We start from the raw sequence: 15,259 nt of genomic DNA on the forward strand, positions 1-15,259 counted from the left end.
TCCCCAACTTCGATTGGGATCAATGCTTGGGATCCATGTATACCAAAGAAAATGGGGTCTCCCATGTGCTCGACTTCGAAGTTGTTCGATAAGCCCATAGCACCTCGGACAGCACTTCTCTCCATTTCCCCTTAGCATCACCTAACCTTTTCTTTAAGTTTTCAATGATGGTTTTGTTTGTGGACTCAGCCTGACCATTTGCACTCGGGTGGTAAGGTGCTGATAGAATCCTTTTGATTTTATGGTCCTTGAGGAATTTTGTTACCTTGCTGCCGATGAACTGCTTTCCATTGTCACATGCTATTCGGCGGGTATCCCGAACCGACATATGATGTGGTCCCATATGAAGTTGATGACTTCTTTTTCTCTTACCTTCTCAAAGGCCAGCGCTTCTACTTATTTTGAGAAGTAGTCAGTCATAAACAAAATAAATCTAGCTTTACCTGGCGCCGTTGGTAGGGGGCCGACGATGTCCATCCCCCATTTCATGAATGGCCACGGGGATAGGACCGAATGGAGTTGTTCACCAGGTTGATGGATCATCGGTGCAAATTTTTGGAATTTATCACACTTTTAAATGAACTCCTTGGTATCCTTTTCCATGGTATCCCAATAGTACCCTGCTCTGATCACCTTGCGAACCAAAGAGTCTGCACCAGAATGGTTCCCGTAAGTACCCTCGTAGATTTCTCGTAGTACGTAATCAGTATCCCTGGGTCCCAACCACAATGTCAGTGGTCCATCGAAGGTTCTTTTGTACAACGTTCCATTTTTATCGAGTGAGAATCGAGTTGCTTTGGTTCGAAGTGTTCTTGACTCTTTTGGGTCCGCGGGGAGCTTCACATGCTTTAAGTAGTCGACGTACTTATTCCTCCAATCCCATGTCAAACTTGTTGAATTAATCTCTGCATGGCCTTCTTCGACCACTGGCCTCGACAATTGAACGACAGTCCCCGGGACGATATCCTCTTCTTCAATTGATGATCCCAAGTTTGCAAGTGCATCGGCCTCGCTATTCTGTTCTCGAGGTACATGGTCCAGTGTCCATTCCTTGAAGCGGTGCAATGTCATTTGAGGTTTGTCTAAGTACCTTTGCATTCGATCGTCTCGAACCTCGAAGCTTCTGTTGATATGATTTACTATCAAAAGGGAATCACACTTTGCCATGATGACCTCTGCTCCGAGGCCCTTGGCTAGTTCAAGACCTGCAATCGTGGCCTCATACTCGGCCTCATTGTTAGTTAATTTAGAAGTTTTGATAGATTGCCTAATAATATTGCCCGTAGACGGTGCCGAGCCTGAACCCTTTCACATTCGAGGCACCGTCCATGAATAGGTTCCATACCCCTAATGATGTACCCGTTTTTAGCAAGAGCTCCTTTTCTACTTCGGGATGAGGGTAGGCGCAAAATCGGCCACAAAGTTAGCCAAAACTTGAGACTTGATAGCCGTTTGAGGCTGATATTCGATATCATACCCTCTAAGTTCGATGGCCCATTTAGCCATCTGCCCGATAATTCGGGCTTATGCAAGACATTCCAAAGCGGGTATGTAGTTAGTAAACATATAGGATGACATTGAAAATATGGTTTTAACTTCCTAGATGCACTTATTAATGCAAGAGCTAACTTTTCTAAATGTGGATACCTGGTTTCAGCATCTCCTAGGGTGCGACTCACATAATAGACAGGAAATTGCATACCTTGCTCTTCTCGAACCAACATGCCACTTACCGCTACCTCGGACACGGATAGATACAAGTAGAGTGTTTCATCCTCCTTTGGAGTATATAGCAAGAGTGGGCTCGAGAGATACCACTTTAATTCTTTCAAGGCTTGTTGGCACTCCGGAGTCCATGCGAAGTTGTTCTTCTTTTTGAGTAGGGAAAAAGAAGTGATGGCTCCGATCTGAAGACCTCAAGATAAACCAACCTAGGGCAGTTATTCGTCCGGTCAGCCGTTGTATGACTTTTACATTGTTCACCACGGTGATTTCCTCAATGGCTTTGATGTTATCGGGGTTGATCTCGATACCTCTGTTCGATACCACGAAGCCCAAGAACTTGCCCGAGCCGACTCCAAAAGCACATTTCTCGGGGTTGAGCTTCATGTTGTACTTTCTTAGAATGTCGAATGTTACCTGCAAATTGGTAAAATGGTCCTCTGCGCGTAGGGACTTAACTAGCATGTCATCAATATAAACTTCCATGGACTTGCCTATTTGATGTTCGAACATCTTATTAACTCGGCGTTGATATGTGGCTCCTGCATTCTTTAGCCCAAAAAGGCATTACATTATAACAATACATACCATACTTCGTGATGAATGAAGTTTTTTCCCGATCCTTCGGGTTCATTTGAATTTGGTTGTACCCGGAGTAGGCATCGAGAAAGGTAGGATCTTGTGGCCAACTGTATCATCGATCAAACGATCGATGTTGGACAATGGGAAAGAATCTTTAGGGCATGCTTTGTTTAAATCTTTGTAGTCTACACACATTCTAAGTTTATTCCCCTTTTTAGGTACTACCACTACGTTAGCTAGTCATTCGGGATCTTTTACTTCCCTGATGGATCCTATTTTGAGAAGTTTGGTTACCTCTTCTTTGATGAATGCATGCTTTACCTCGGACTGAGGTTTCCTCTTTTGCTTTACCGATTTAAATCTAGGATTGACACTTAGTCGATGGGTAGTTATCTCCGGTGGGATACCTGTCATATCTAAGTGGGACCAAGAGAAGCAATCAATATTATGTATGAGAAACTGAATGGGTTTTTTCCTGAGTTTGGGGGTTAACCCCGTCCCCAGGCATACCTTTCGTTCTGGAAGATGTTTGATCACTATGACCTGCTCGAGTTCTTCGACCATGGACTTCGTCGCATCCCACTCCTCGGGGGCAAAGAAGGTTTGGGGGATGAGGAAATCTTCTTCTTCGTCCTTAGCCACCTGTTCATCGAGCACCTGTCCCTCAGGCTCAACCGAGGGCACGGGCTATGATTGCTATTTGGCCACTTGTTCGTCCTTCGATTTTTTCCATGTGGATGGTGTCGATACTGGTGCCAAGTCATGCACTACAAACATCTCCTTAGCTGCATGTTGCTCTCTATATATTGTTTTCACGCCATCCTTCGTTGGAAACTTCTTCATCTGATGAAGGGTCGATGGCACCGCCCTCATGCTATGGATCCATAGCCTTCTAAGCAAAGCATTATACCTCATGTCACCTTCGATGACATGAAATTTGGTGTCTTGTATGGTTCCAAACATGTTGACTGGGAGGATGATTTCTCCCTTCGTTATTTTGCTTTCCATGTTAAAGCCATTCAAGACCCGAGATGTCGGTATGATTTGATCGAGCAGTCCGAGCTGCTCCACGACCCTTGACCTGATTATATTTGCCAAACTACCTGGATCCATGAGAACACGTTTAACTTGAACTTTATTTAAAAGGATAGAAATTACCAGTGCATCGTTGTGAGGTTGAGATAAAACCTTGATGTCTTCCTCGCTGAATGTGAGGGTGTCCTTGGGCACGTAATCCCGAGTTCGTTTCTCCCTTGTGATGGATACCTTGGTACATTTGAATACATGTTCCTATGGGATATCGACTCCGCTGATGATCATGTGAATGACGTGTTGAGGTTCTTCAGGTTCATTCTTTCTACCTGCATCTCTTTCCCTGAAGTGATTCTTAGCCCGATCACTCAGGAATTCTCGAAGGTGGCCCTCATTGAATAACCTAGCCACTTCCTCCCTTAGCTGCCTGCAATCCTCCGTTCTATGACCATGCGTGCCATGATACTTGCACATTAAGTTCGGGTTCCTTTGGGAGGTATCGGTCTGTATTCCTTGGGCCACTTAGTATCTTTGTTTCTCCCAATAGCTGAGACGATCCCTGATGCATCTATGTTGAAGTTGTATTCTGATAATCGGGGGACCTCGGCAGGGTCGGCGTGCTTATCGAACTCGTTCTTGATCATGAGCCCTTATGAACCTTGTCCCCGGTCACTTTTTCGATTGCTCCGAGAGGTGTTGTGACTCGGGCCATTGTTCCTTCGATCGGCATATGGTTGATACCATTCTTTGTTGAATCTTAATCCCCGGTTTATGTCCCTCAGGGGCTTGGCTGCAAATCTATTATGATGATTACTAGTCATCCTATACCCTAATTTTTTTGCTGATAATGATTGTGCACATCCAACCATGTCACAACTGGATATTTAATCAAGTTCCGCTTCAGCTATCTAGATGCAATCGAGCTTCTTTCATTCAAACCTTGCATAAAGGCCTGAACTGCCCAGTCATCAGAGACAGGTGGTAATTCCATCCTTTCCATCTGAAACCGGGACACGAACTCTCTTAGCATCTCGCCATCCCTTTGTTTTATTTTGAAGACGTCCGATTTTCTTGTGACCGCCTTTATAGCCCCAGCATGTGCTTTTAGGAAGGCGTCCGCCAACATAGCAAATGAATCTATTGAGTTAGGATCTATGTTGTAATACCATACCATGGCTCCTTTTGATAATGTTTCCCCAAACTTTTTCAATAACACCGACTCGATTTCATCGTTATTCAAGTAATTTCCTTTTATTCCACAAGTATATTAAGTAATATGTTCGTTAGGGTCAGTTGTTCCATTGTATTTTGGTATATCGGGCATGCGAAATTTCTTGGGAATGGACATCGGAGTTTCCCTTGAGGGGAAAGGTTTTTGTATGAATTTTTTGGCATCGTTTGTATGAATTTTTTGGCATCTAGACCTCTCAAAACTGGAGGTGCTCCCGGTATTTGGTCTACCCGGGAGTTATAAGTTTCTACCTTCTTATCGTTGCCTTCTATCTTCTTTCTCCTAACTCGATTCTTTTAGTCAGTTCCTCGAGCATTTTCATGATTGTGGGGTCAGTCCTCGGGGGCCGCTTTCATCGGGCCTTCCTAGCGCTGGCTCGTGCCGGGCGTCTACTGGTTCGGCGGTGTTAGGAGTTTTGTTCTGACTATGAAGTGAACGATGGCGATTTCTTGAGCTTGCAGCATCTCGAATATCACTTGGAGGCTGACTCATCCTTCTTCCATCCCTCGTGTTTCCTAGACTCCTGCTCGGGCTTCCCTGTGTGCATTCCTTACGGGGTCTATGCTTGCATCAGTTTTTAGAGCGTTGTGCGAACTGATATCAACTGGTTCCACATTTGGTGCTCCCTCAGGGTTTATGGGTGGTACACCAACCCCTATACCACTGTTTCTCCGAGTCCCTCACTGTCATGAGCAGGTGTGTTTTGTGTGCTAGACATATTTTGGTCTGAAATCAAAAAATCTTTGACAAGAAAAAGTGTGAAGAATAACGTGTGTTATCAGAAAACTAGCACTAAAATAATCACTATTATCTTTAGCCTCACGGTGGGCGCCAAACTGTTTACCTCGAAAAATGTGAGTAACAATTAAAGGTAATTTGTGGTTTTAAAGATACGTGATATATTCTAATGTTAGTGATTATACAAGTAGTATTAAGCTTAAGTAAGAAGATTTGATGAACCAAATCAATGTTGTTGAAGCAATAGGGGCCTCGAGCTTGATTATCCCAGGGACCTCGAGGTCAGCTAGGCACAATAAAGTATTCTGACGACCCGGCCGATCGTCTTAAAAATTTACGCCTCGATCTCCTATTAACTGCTTTTCCCAAGTTTAATTCTGCTATTTTGATTTACCGGGATGTTCGATTTTGAGTTTCGGAGAGTTTTGGGACACTTAGTCCCTAAATGAGAGCTTAAGTATTGGAAAGTTGATCGTAGTCGGAATAGTGTAAAGACGGCCTCGGAATGGGAATCCGATGGTTCCGTTAGCTCCGTTGGGTGATTTCGGGCTTAGGGGCGTGATCGGATTGTGTTTTGGAGGTCCGTAGTTAACTTAGGCTTGAAATGCTGAAAGTTGAATTTTTGGAGTTTCCGGTCTGATAGTGAGATTTTGATATGAGGGTCGGAATAAAACTCCGGAAGTTGGAGTGGATCTGAAGTGTTGAATTTGACGTGTGTACAAAATTTCAGGTCATTCGGACGAGGTTTGATAGACTTTTTGATCGAAAGAGTATTTTGAGGATTTTGGAGTACTTACGCTTGAATCCATGGTTAATTCGAGGTTTCGATGTTGTTTTAGGTGTTCTAAGGATTGGTACAAGTTTGGATAGTTGTTTGTGACTTGTTTGTGCCTTTGGTTGAGGTCCTGGAGGTCTCGGGATGAATTCCGATGGTTGACGGAAAGATTTTGGAATTTAAGTTGCAGCTTCAGCTGCTGGTTCTGTCATAACCGCACATGCGGTTTGGGTTCCGCAGGTGCGGCGCCGCAGAAGCGGCTCAATGGTCGTAGAAGCGGAAATTGGGGACTTCTTCAAGAACCGCAGAAGCGGTGGTAATTCCGCAGAAGCGGTACCCGCATCTGCGGATTGGGAATCGCAGATGCGAAAATTGGCCATTAAGCGAAAGGTCGTAGATGCGATGTTAGTTCCGCAGAAGCGGGACCGCATCAGGGCCCGCAAATGCGGAAATCGCTAGGCAGAACATATAAATTCTTGCCTTCGCGAAAATTCTTTTTTCATCTTTTTTTTCAAAACGGGAAAAAGCTTGGGGAGCACTTTTCAAGAGAAATTCTCAGAGGAGTTCATTGGGGTAAGGTCTTTGGTCTCTAAACTCGTTATTGGAATGATTTTTATCAATCTAAGCATGAAAAATTTAGGAAAATCAGAGGTAATTTGGGGGTTAGGGTTGTCTAATTGGAGACCTTTGAGTGATGATTTGAGGGACAAATTGAGGTCACTGAACTCGTGAGAGTGCGAGGGTTCTGGAATTATAAATTTACCCGATTCCGAGACTTGGGCCCGAGGGGCGTTTTGGTCATTTTACAAAATTTTGCATTAGCTTAGGATTTAATTGTAGAATCGGTTACTTGAAGTGTTATTTACATTATGCAATTGAATTGAATAGATTTGGGCCATTTGGAGTCGAGTACTCGTGGAAAGAGCGTGGTTTCGGGTTGATTTTGAGCCGGTTCGAGGTAAGTCGCTTGTCTAACCTTGTGTGAGGGACCTTCCCCGTAGGATATGATATATTTGATAATTGAAATGTCTTGTACGTGAGGTGACGAGCGCGTACTTGAGCTAATTATTGAAAATCCGATTTTTCCTTAAGTATTTCAATTGAGTTCTTTTTCCTGTTTTATTCTACTTGTGAATTTAGCCTGTTGCTAGTTTAGAAAAGCATGTTTAGTTGGCGTAATTGTCTATTTGCTTAAACTGCCTTAATTGCATTACGTGAAGCATGTTAGGCTAGAATTAACCGTTTACTTGGTATGAAATTTAGCTTAATTGGGTATTCTTGTGTTGTTGTGTGTTTTTACTTTGGGACTACGGGACGGTATCCCGGGAGATCCCCTGTACATATTTATGATCTGAACTGAGGTGTGGGATACCAAGAGACCCCTGGAACATATATTGAGGATACCAAGAGATCCTCGGGATACCGAGAGATCCCTAGCATATATTGAGGATACCAAGAGATCCTCGGGATACCAAGAGATCCCTAGCATATATTGAGGATACCAAGAGATCCTCGGGATACCAAGAGATCCCCGGTTATCATCCTTGTTATGAGTGGTACTTCCATGTGCTTTGCCTTCATCTCTGTTTCCGTTATTGTACTCTTATTTTCCTGTATAGATTCTTACTGTAGATTCTCAATTGTACTGCTTATTTTATCCTGTCATCTTTATACTTATTTAATCTCAGTAGGGCCCCGACCTTCCTCGTCACTACCCAACTGAGGTTAGGCTTGGCACTTACTGATTACCGTTGTGGTGTACTCATGCCCCTTCTGCGCATGTTTTTCATGTGCATATCCAGGTACCGCTACTCAGGCCTATCATCCTTGAGGAGGCGACTGCTCTAGAGACTTCGAGGTACATCTGCCACGTCCGCAGACCGAGAAGTCCCTTTCTATTCCTGCTTTTTAGTATTTAGCCCTTCTATATTTTTCTGTTCTATTTAGACATTCCGGAGTTAGAGCTATGTCGTACTTCTTAGCTTGTGATTCGTGGGTTTCCGGGTCTTGGATTTATGTTTTGATATTGAGAGTTAAATATGGTGTATGCTGGGTGGCACATTTTAGGTGCCATCACGATGGTTCACGGAGGGCGAACCGGGGTCGTGACAAGTATGGACAATAAAGTAAAGATAATAAAACTGAAGAACAAATGTTGAGCACGTTAAGCAAGAAAAGCAGAATGGAATGTTCTATTGCAGTGAATAATGTGAGATGTTCTTTACAAAATGGTTGAGGTCCCCTTTATATAGGAGGAGAAAATCCTAACATAGTACATTCCTAATTATAGTCAAGAATTCTATTGGTACATGTGTATAATAACCTAGTACAGACTTGTACCATTTTGTACAAATCTTAACCTTTAATTTATGCCCTGACCCACGTATCCTTGAGAAATTCCCGCTCTTTCTTGAGTGCCCTCGAGATCGCACTGTCCTCGATGTAGGTCGCGCCAAGTCTTCGATCTGCTTCCTCGAGGCGTGTATCCTCCAACCGGGTCTGACCTCTACCTCGAGTCGCCCGGACTCGGAGATAGCCCAATATATATATATATATATATATATATATATATATATATATATATATATATATATATATGGGGGGAGAAGAGATTATTTTTAATTTAGGTGATTGAATGTATGGTAGTTTAGGTTAATTATTCAAAACGAAAAAAAAAAAAAAACACTCCAACAACGGAGCGTGGCATATGAGCTCAGTTCCGCACTTCATTAGTATATCTGAGAGAGGATTCTATCCTGCCAGCAATTCCTCTTTGTCGTGTTCACGACATGTATATGCTATATATTATATGCCATCTCATCTCCACCTACCTCCTCCCTCCACCACCAAAAACTCAAACACCGTCATCAACTTCCATTTTTCTTTTCTTAAATCTCCTTCCCTTTTGTACATACAAAATCAATTCAATTGTTCGTCATAAAACCGTCATTTCTCTCTGTCTTCTAATTGATAGTAATAACATTTTTCTCCTATTCAATCGATTATTCTTTTTTTCTTTTGCATTATTTGTACATCTTGTATAATAATTCAAAGGCATATTGGTTGAATTTTAGATGTTTCAATGACGAGTGCCATCGGAAATGGTTCGTTGTTTTATCGTACTCCGTCAAAATTTGATGGTGCTGACACCTCGTCTGAAAAGTTAGGAGTTCTAAAGCTTCGGGCATGTAATTTTTGCAAAGCTAAGTTATTGGGCTTACCGCCTTTAAGGGCAATGGAGGCTTCTAGAACTTCTCATATCAATGGAAAAGCCGAAAATGTTCATCAGCCAGGATACAATTCAAACGATCAAGTGACTGCAAATGATTGTCCTGGCTTTTCTGGTATTTATATTTCGCTTTTGTTTGTAGCTTTTCAGCATAGGGCACGATTTTCGACAAACTATATATAGCTAAAAGAAAATTAACAATGCATGTTGAAGAAGAAAATTTAACAATGTATACTTAACTATGATCTGAAATCTGAGCCCGTTATCATGAAAAAGTAGTTGATGCAATTAGCACTCGCGTGCTGGCTTTAAATCTTGAATCTGTCTTTCTATGGAACAACTGTTAAATTATTCCTGCCTTATTGCTATTTCCTGTTGTGTCCTGTAAAAGCATTAGAAGTTGTTTACATCTGATTTTCCTGGATTGTTTGGACATAAATTTTTCCTTGGTTACCTGAATGAGACAACGATTTGAGTGAAGGTAGTTTTGGTGTCAAAAAAGTTGCAGTTACTGATGTAATGGATGATTTAACTAGGTAAAAGTATACCTCGGATTTCTACAAACGGGAATTCAACGAACATTGTTTGGCACAAATGTTCTGTAGAGAAAAGTGACAGAGAGGAGTTGCTTCAGCAAAGGGGTTGTGTTATATGGATTACAGGTCTCAGTGGTTCAGGTTTGTTTAACATCTCATAAGCTCATGGCAGCTATCAAATTCCTCTCTGCCACTTTATATTTTTGTGGATATATTTTTCATATGATGTACTGGCCGTTTCTGTATTTTCTGTTTTTTTTGTTTTGTATTCTGTACATGCGTGTGATACTCCAGAACAATGCACTATGTACAAGGAAACACAATTGGGTGCTATATGACTTGAAATATTTGTGATGTACTAAGTCAAATGGTAAATATCCAATGAAGTAAATTGAAGAAGTCTTAGAAACTAAGGATAATGTCGGATTCAATGTGTCGGGGAGTTTTAGAGATATGTCTTCCTTTGGAAAAAGACAATGGGAGACCTTTAAATGGGTTGTTCCCCACAAATCTATTTAAAGCTAGTGAACAAGTCTGAAGTGCTAATTAACCTTCCATTTTGTTACCAAGAAAAGCATTTCTAGTTTCTCCATCAGCTATTTTGCCAACATACTGTGTGTCTGAATGTGAATTCAAGACTTAAATGTTGCAATCTCATATTTTATTGATTTTGAAGTACTAATTAGATTGTGTTTCTATATTTACTTGTTCTTTTTCTCTTTTCGGGATTGGTCAATGGATTCATCTGAAACTAGCAGAGTTCAGAATGCTTTTTGTAAATCAAAAGAATAGGCTGTCTTTCTTTAGGCATCACATTCAGGGTATTTGTAACGATCTCATTTGCAATAGCATGTTGATATTTGGTTATTATTCTTTTAGTTATTATATGGTTATTCTGGAAGTCATGCTAACTGCTTTGCTACTTGAAATCATAGATCAGCATGACAGCATTCAGCTATAATATACTCCTGCAGTTTTATTTTCTCCGGTCATGCTTAGCCAATTACAATACAACATTAAGAAATGACAGAATCATATGTCTACCAGATTTGGATATTTATCCTACGAGCATTTTGCTTGATGAATACTGTTTTATCTAAGAAGCCATTCATCAGTAGACCAGGGAATAAGTATCTGAAAACCTGGAGCTGTAGCTAAAATACTGGAAAACAGTGTGTCAAACATGTCAGCATCAAATGGTGCACATGAATGCAATTTCAACCTGTTGAATTCAAACATTATCTGTGAACAAGCTGGTTTAAAGTTATTATGCGAGTAGACATACTTGGAAGCACATGAATGATTGTGGCAAAACCATCTTAATACACGACCACTAATTTTGTTTTCATTGCTTAAATTCTTTGTTTTTTCTTTTTTATTAGCACCAACCACATTACCCCACCCCACCCCCCACCCCCCAAAAAAAAACCCTTAAAAGAAAAAGTCATCAAGCAGTACTGTTATCCTTATAGCTCTTATTGCCTGGTTTCTTTCTTCAGTCTATGAGCTGTTTGAATTCACACTCTATATTTTTCCATTTTTAAATATTAAACATGATTTCAGGGAAGAGCACTTTGGCATGTTCTCTAAGTCGTGGCTTACATGCTAGAGGAAAACTCACCTACATCCTTGATGGTGATAATGTTCGCCATGGTCTGAATCGTGACCTTAGTTTTGGAGCTGAAGATCGAGCAGAAAATATAAGACGAATTGGTTGGTTTCTACCTTTCCCATGTTGTAATCCCATCGTGTTGTTCCTTCTGGGATCTGACAATTGCATATGGTTATTTCACATGGTTATTTCACAGGAGAAGTGTCTAAGCTTTTGGCGGATGCTGGAGTTATTTGCATTGCCAGTTTGATATCTCCCTACAGAAAGGAGCGAGATGCCTGCCGTGCTTTACTACCTGAAGGGGATTTCATTGAGGTTCGTAATAGGAATGGTACCCAAAGGATTAGCTTCTCAAGTGAGAGCTTGCTTGTTTGGCACATCTAAAAAGCTGATTGAGCTGGCTAATTTTTAGGTGTTCATGGATGTTCCTCTACGTGTATGTGAGGCAAGGGACCCTAAGGGATTGTATAAGCTTGCTCGAGCTGGAAAGATAAAAGGTGCTATCTGTTATATCAGCATCTCCTCTTTTTTCTTTTTCTTTTTTGTGAACTAGGAGAATATATTATATACTAGCTGTTTACGATCTTGCACCTATGAATTTGGTTAATTTGAAAAGTAAGATCATGTCAAATAGGTGGTGAGACTTGAGTTTGCTTCACTCTTAGCTATTAAGTTACCTGTTACTCGAATTTTTGTGGCCCTACTGTAGTAGGCAGAGATCCTCCTCTCCTATGTTGTTTTCAGCTTTGTTGCATCCGCTTCAGTCTTAGCTCTTGAGGATTATCATAATATGGTACTTACGCAATTTTGCAGGTTTTACTGGTATTGATGATCCATATGAGCCACCCCTGAAATCAGAGGTAAGACAAGTCTCTCTTCTTCTTTAAATGATATGCTACATTGATTGAGGATTGACTGCTAAATTCGGCAGTTTCAATATCCAGATAATAAGCATTTCCTGACTGCATGACTTCACCTATATTTTTAAATTTGGGATAAACCAAATAAGCAATTTATACTATAAGTTAATGTAATCTTTCAATCACCTCAGCTTTCTTGGAGCAGATTCAATTCCATCATGCTTTAATAAAGATGAAAGGAACAGAACTCACGGCTCTTCTCTAAATTCTGATTATTCCTGGTCTTGTATCTCTTTATTGTGCAGATAGTCTTGCGTCAGAACCAAGGGCTATGTGATTCTCCTAATGACTTGGCTGATGTAGTGATCTCATACTTGGACAAAAATGGATACCTGAAAGCATAACTGCTCATGACCTTATGCTCAAACTGAGATTTCGAGAGAGCTGTGTTTCCCTTGTGAATAAGTGGATCATAATGTATATGTAGATTGAGTTAATCTGTAAACTAAACTTGCGGACATTATGTTCGATAGGCCCTAGCACTTTTGTTGTACAAGGTTAGGATCTGATCGCAGAAAGAAGCACTGCATTCATGTGCCAATCCACCCTGTCGACATCCCAAACAAAGATAAAAACATTAAAATAATGAGATATCCCCTCCCCATAAGCTATAAGTTGTGAGGAAAGATTCCGTCCGCCATAGGCTCAGGGTGTGTTTGGTCTGAAGGAAAATATTTTTCAATTTTCTCATGTTTGGTTGGCTTAAATGTTTTGGAAACATTTTCCTTATTGTTTGACTAAAAAGTGTTGAGCTTTTTGTTAAACTAATTAATGATGAAAGGGAGGGCAAATTTTAATCAAAGATAATTAGCTCTAGATCAAAGCATGTTAAATACAAGAATCGAATACAGCTGAATTTATATAACTCTTCTTAAGATTGTTGAAAGATATCAAACATAAATGGCAAGCTTACATTTTTGATATATTGTTCCGTAATGTGAGAGCAAAGAAGGAAAGGATGGAACGTCATCGATAGCTATGGGATCTATCTTTTCTGGCTCAGCAATGTCGCTTACAAGGGATTGCGGTCAAAACCTACGCTTTTGCTTTGTTGTTGGAGGTCTCCTCCTGTTCTTCTATCCTTCTCTCTCCAGAGGGAGCCGGTTCCCTTTTCTTGCCTTCTTACCTTCTATTTATATTACGAATGTTCCCCTTTGTCCAACGGTCTTTAGCCAAAATACCCTCTCTTGATTATACTTTTCTCTGTTCCCCTCGAGCATTACGACACATGTTTTGTCGTACAAGCTTGATGATGGCTCGATCTCAGCAGTGGCCGAGATGCTTATCGTTATTATGCCTTGTGAGTACGACCACGGCTCAGTCGACCTCTTACCATTCCTTTTAGCGCTAATCCACGTGTGGACAGATTTTGACCCATATAGTTAGTCCCCCCGACCGTTGGGGTCGCCTCTTGGCAAGCTCGATGGGCGGACTCTGTTGATTCAAAAATTGGGAGAAATCTGAATGCCTTACACGATAGGCGAGATCCTCATGGCGAGGTAGCGACGTGACGCTTCAAGAATTGCGTCGAACCGTTACGTCAATTTGGGATTGGATCGTCACGTCAATTCAGGATGTCATAAATACTTCTCATGCGTCATTATGGCGCATGTTTCCTAGGCATCGTGTCGTTTCCTGTGCCCTATCCATTTTCTAACTGGTGGCTCTTGATTTTCCGTTCAGGACATTTATACCCTTATAAATAGAGGGGGAGCCTCTCATTTGAATGTTGCGCTTTTCAATTGTTTTAAGAAAGAGCTTTGCAAATTTTCTCCTCCTTCTCTAGTCTCTCATACTTCTGCTTCTGCTAGAATTCGTTGTGACCATTGTCTTTTTTCCTTCATCTTTTCGTTTCTTTCGATCAAAGACAACAAATGACTAGTACTTCTTCCTATTCTGACAAGGCTGTTGGTGCTCCGGTGCCAGAAAATGATGTATCCCTACTTGAAGAGGGAGTGAAGGTGGTGGAAGATGAAGGGTTACCGATGGTGGATGAGGTGGTTCCCCGCCCAGGAAAGACGAGGACTGATTTTAATAGCCCTTCCGGAGATGAACCGACTCTCGTTCCTTCTACTATGGATGTTGCGGCGATTACGGCGCTCAAGTCCAAGTGGGGAATCCCCGATCATATCGAAATGGTGTCGGCGGTTCGGGACATAGTACATTTACACCGCCCGGGCTATTGCGCATTTTACGTGTATCCCTTTGTTATTGGATACACGCTTCCTCTTCCTTCCCTGGTGGCGGATTTCTGCCGCTTCTATGAAGTGTGTCCGGCTCAACTCTCCACGTATGCCTACAAGCTCTTCCTCATGCTCATCAAGTACATGGAGCTAGCCGGCCAAGGGATTTCTCTAGGGCACATTCTCCACCTCTTCGCCCCCCATTTTCTTCGGGGTACGATGATTCACATGCGTCATCGAGGAACCAAGAGTTTGGTGGTGAAAATGGACGACAAGGCCAATTGCCGCTTTTAGGAGAGCTACTTCTATGTCCAAACAGAGCACATCATGTTGAATCCAGCAGCGTTCCTTGAGACGTGGAATTTCGCTCGTAAGTTTTCCTTTTTACTTTATGCAATTTTTCTTAAGACGGTCGTCGATCGTCTTCCTTTAACGACTTTGCTGAGGATTTGTTTTTGCTTTTGCAGCCGAGAGACTACCTCCCCCTCTAGTTTCCGATATTCGCGAGTGGGCGAGCGCGATTCTCCCCCACACGATGGGGATTCGTGAGTTGGCGCCTTTCCATAAGAAGTTTGGGCGCAAGCCTCTTACTGGTGAGTTGGCTCGTTGTGGTTTTGCTTTTTTCTCTGCTTCGTAGTTTCTTTAACCTCGTCATTATATGATCAAATCTTCTCTTGTTAACAGGTCGGAGGGAAGTGA

General features: G+C 41.7%; 2 protein-coding genes across 2 annotated transcripts; one reads left to right on the forward strand and one right to left on the reverse strand.

The window, feature by feature from the left end:
- Window positions 1-573: 573 nt before the first annotated feature.
- Window positions 574-1,071, reverse strand: LOC138885351 (uncharacterized). The gene has a single exon (XM_070166294.1). The coding sequence runs from the start codon at window positions 1,069-1,071 to the stop codon at window positions 574-576; it is 498 nt and encodes a 165-aa protein (XP_070022395.1).
- Window positions 1,072-8,832: 7,761 nt separating this feature from the next.
- LOC104235913 (adenylyl-sulfate kinase 3-like) lies at window positions 8,833-13,059 on the forward strand. Its single transcript, XM_009789744.2, has 8 exons — window positions 8,833-9,053; window positions 9,155-9,424; window positions 9,846-9,986; window positions 11,409-11,558; window positions 11,654-11,772; window positions 11,870-11,954; window positions 12,271-12,317; window positions 12,623-13,059. Exons 1-8 carry the CDS (start codon window positions 8,870-8,872, stop codon window positions 12,719-12,721), a joined length of 1,095 nt encoding a protein of 364 aa, XP_009788046.1. The 5' UTR covers window positions 8,833-8,869; the 3' UTR covers window positions 12,722-13,059.
- Window positions 13,060-15,259: the final 2,200 nt, after the last annotated feature.

This window comes from Nicotiana sylvestris, chromosome 2 (genome assembly GCF_000393655.2).
Source record: "Nicotiana sylvestris chromosome 2, ASM39365v2, whole genome shotgun sequence".
Lineage (NCBI taxonomy): Eukaryota > Viridiplantae > Streptophyta > Magnoliopsida > Solanales > Solanaceae > Nicotiana > Nicotiana sylvestris.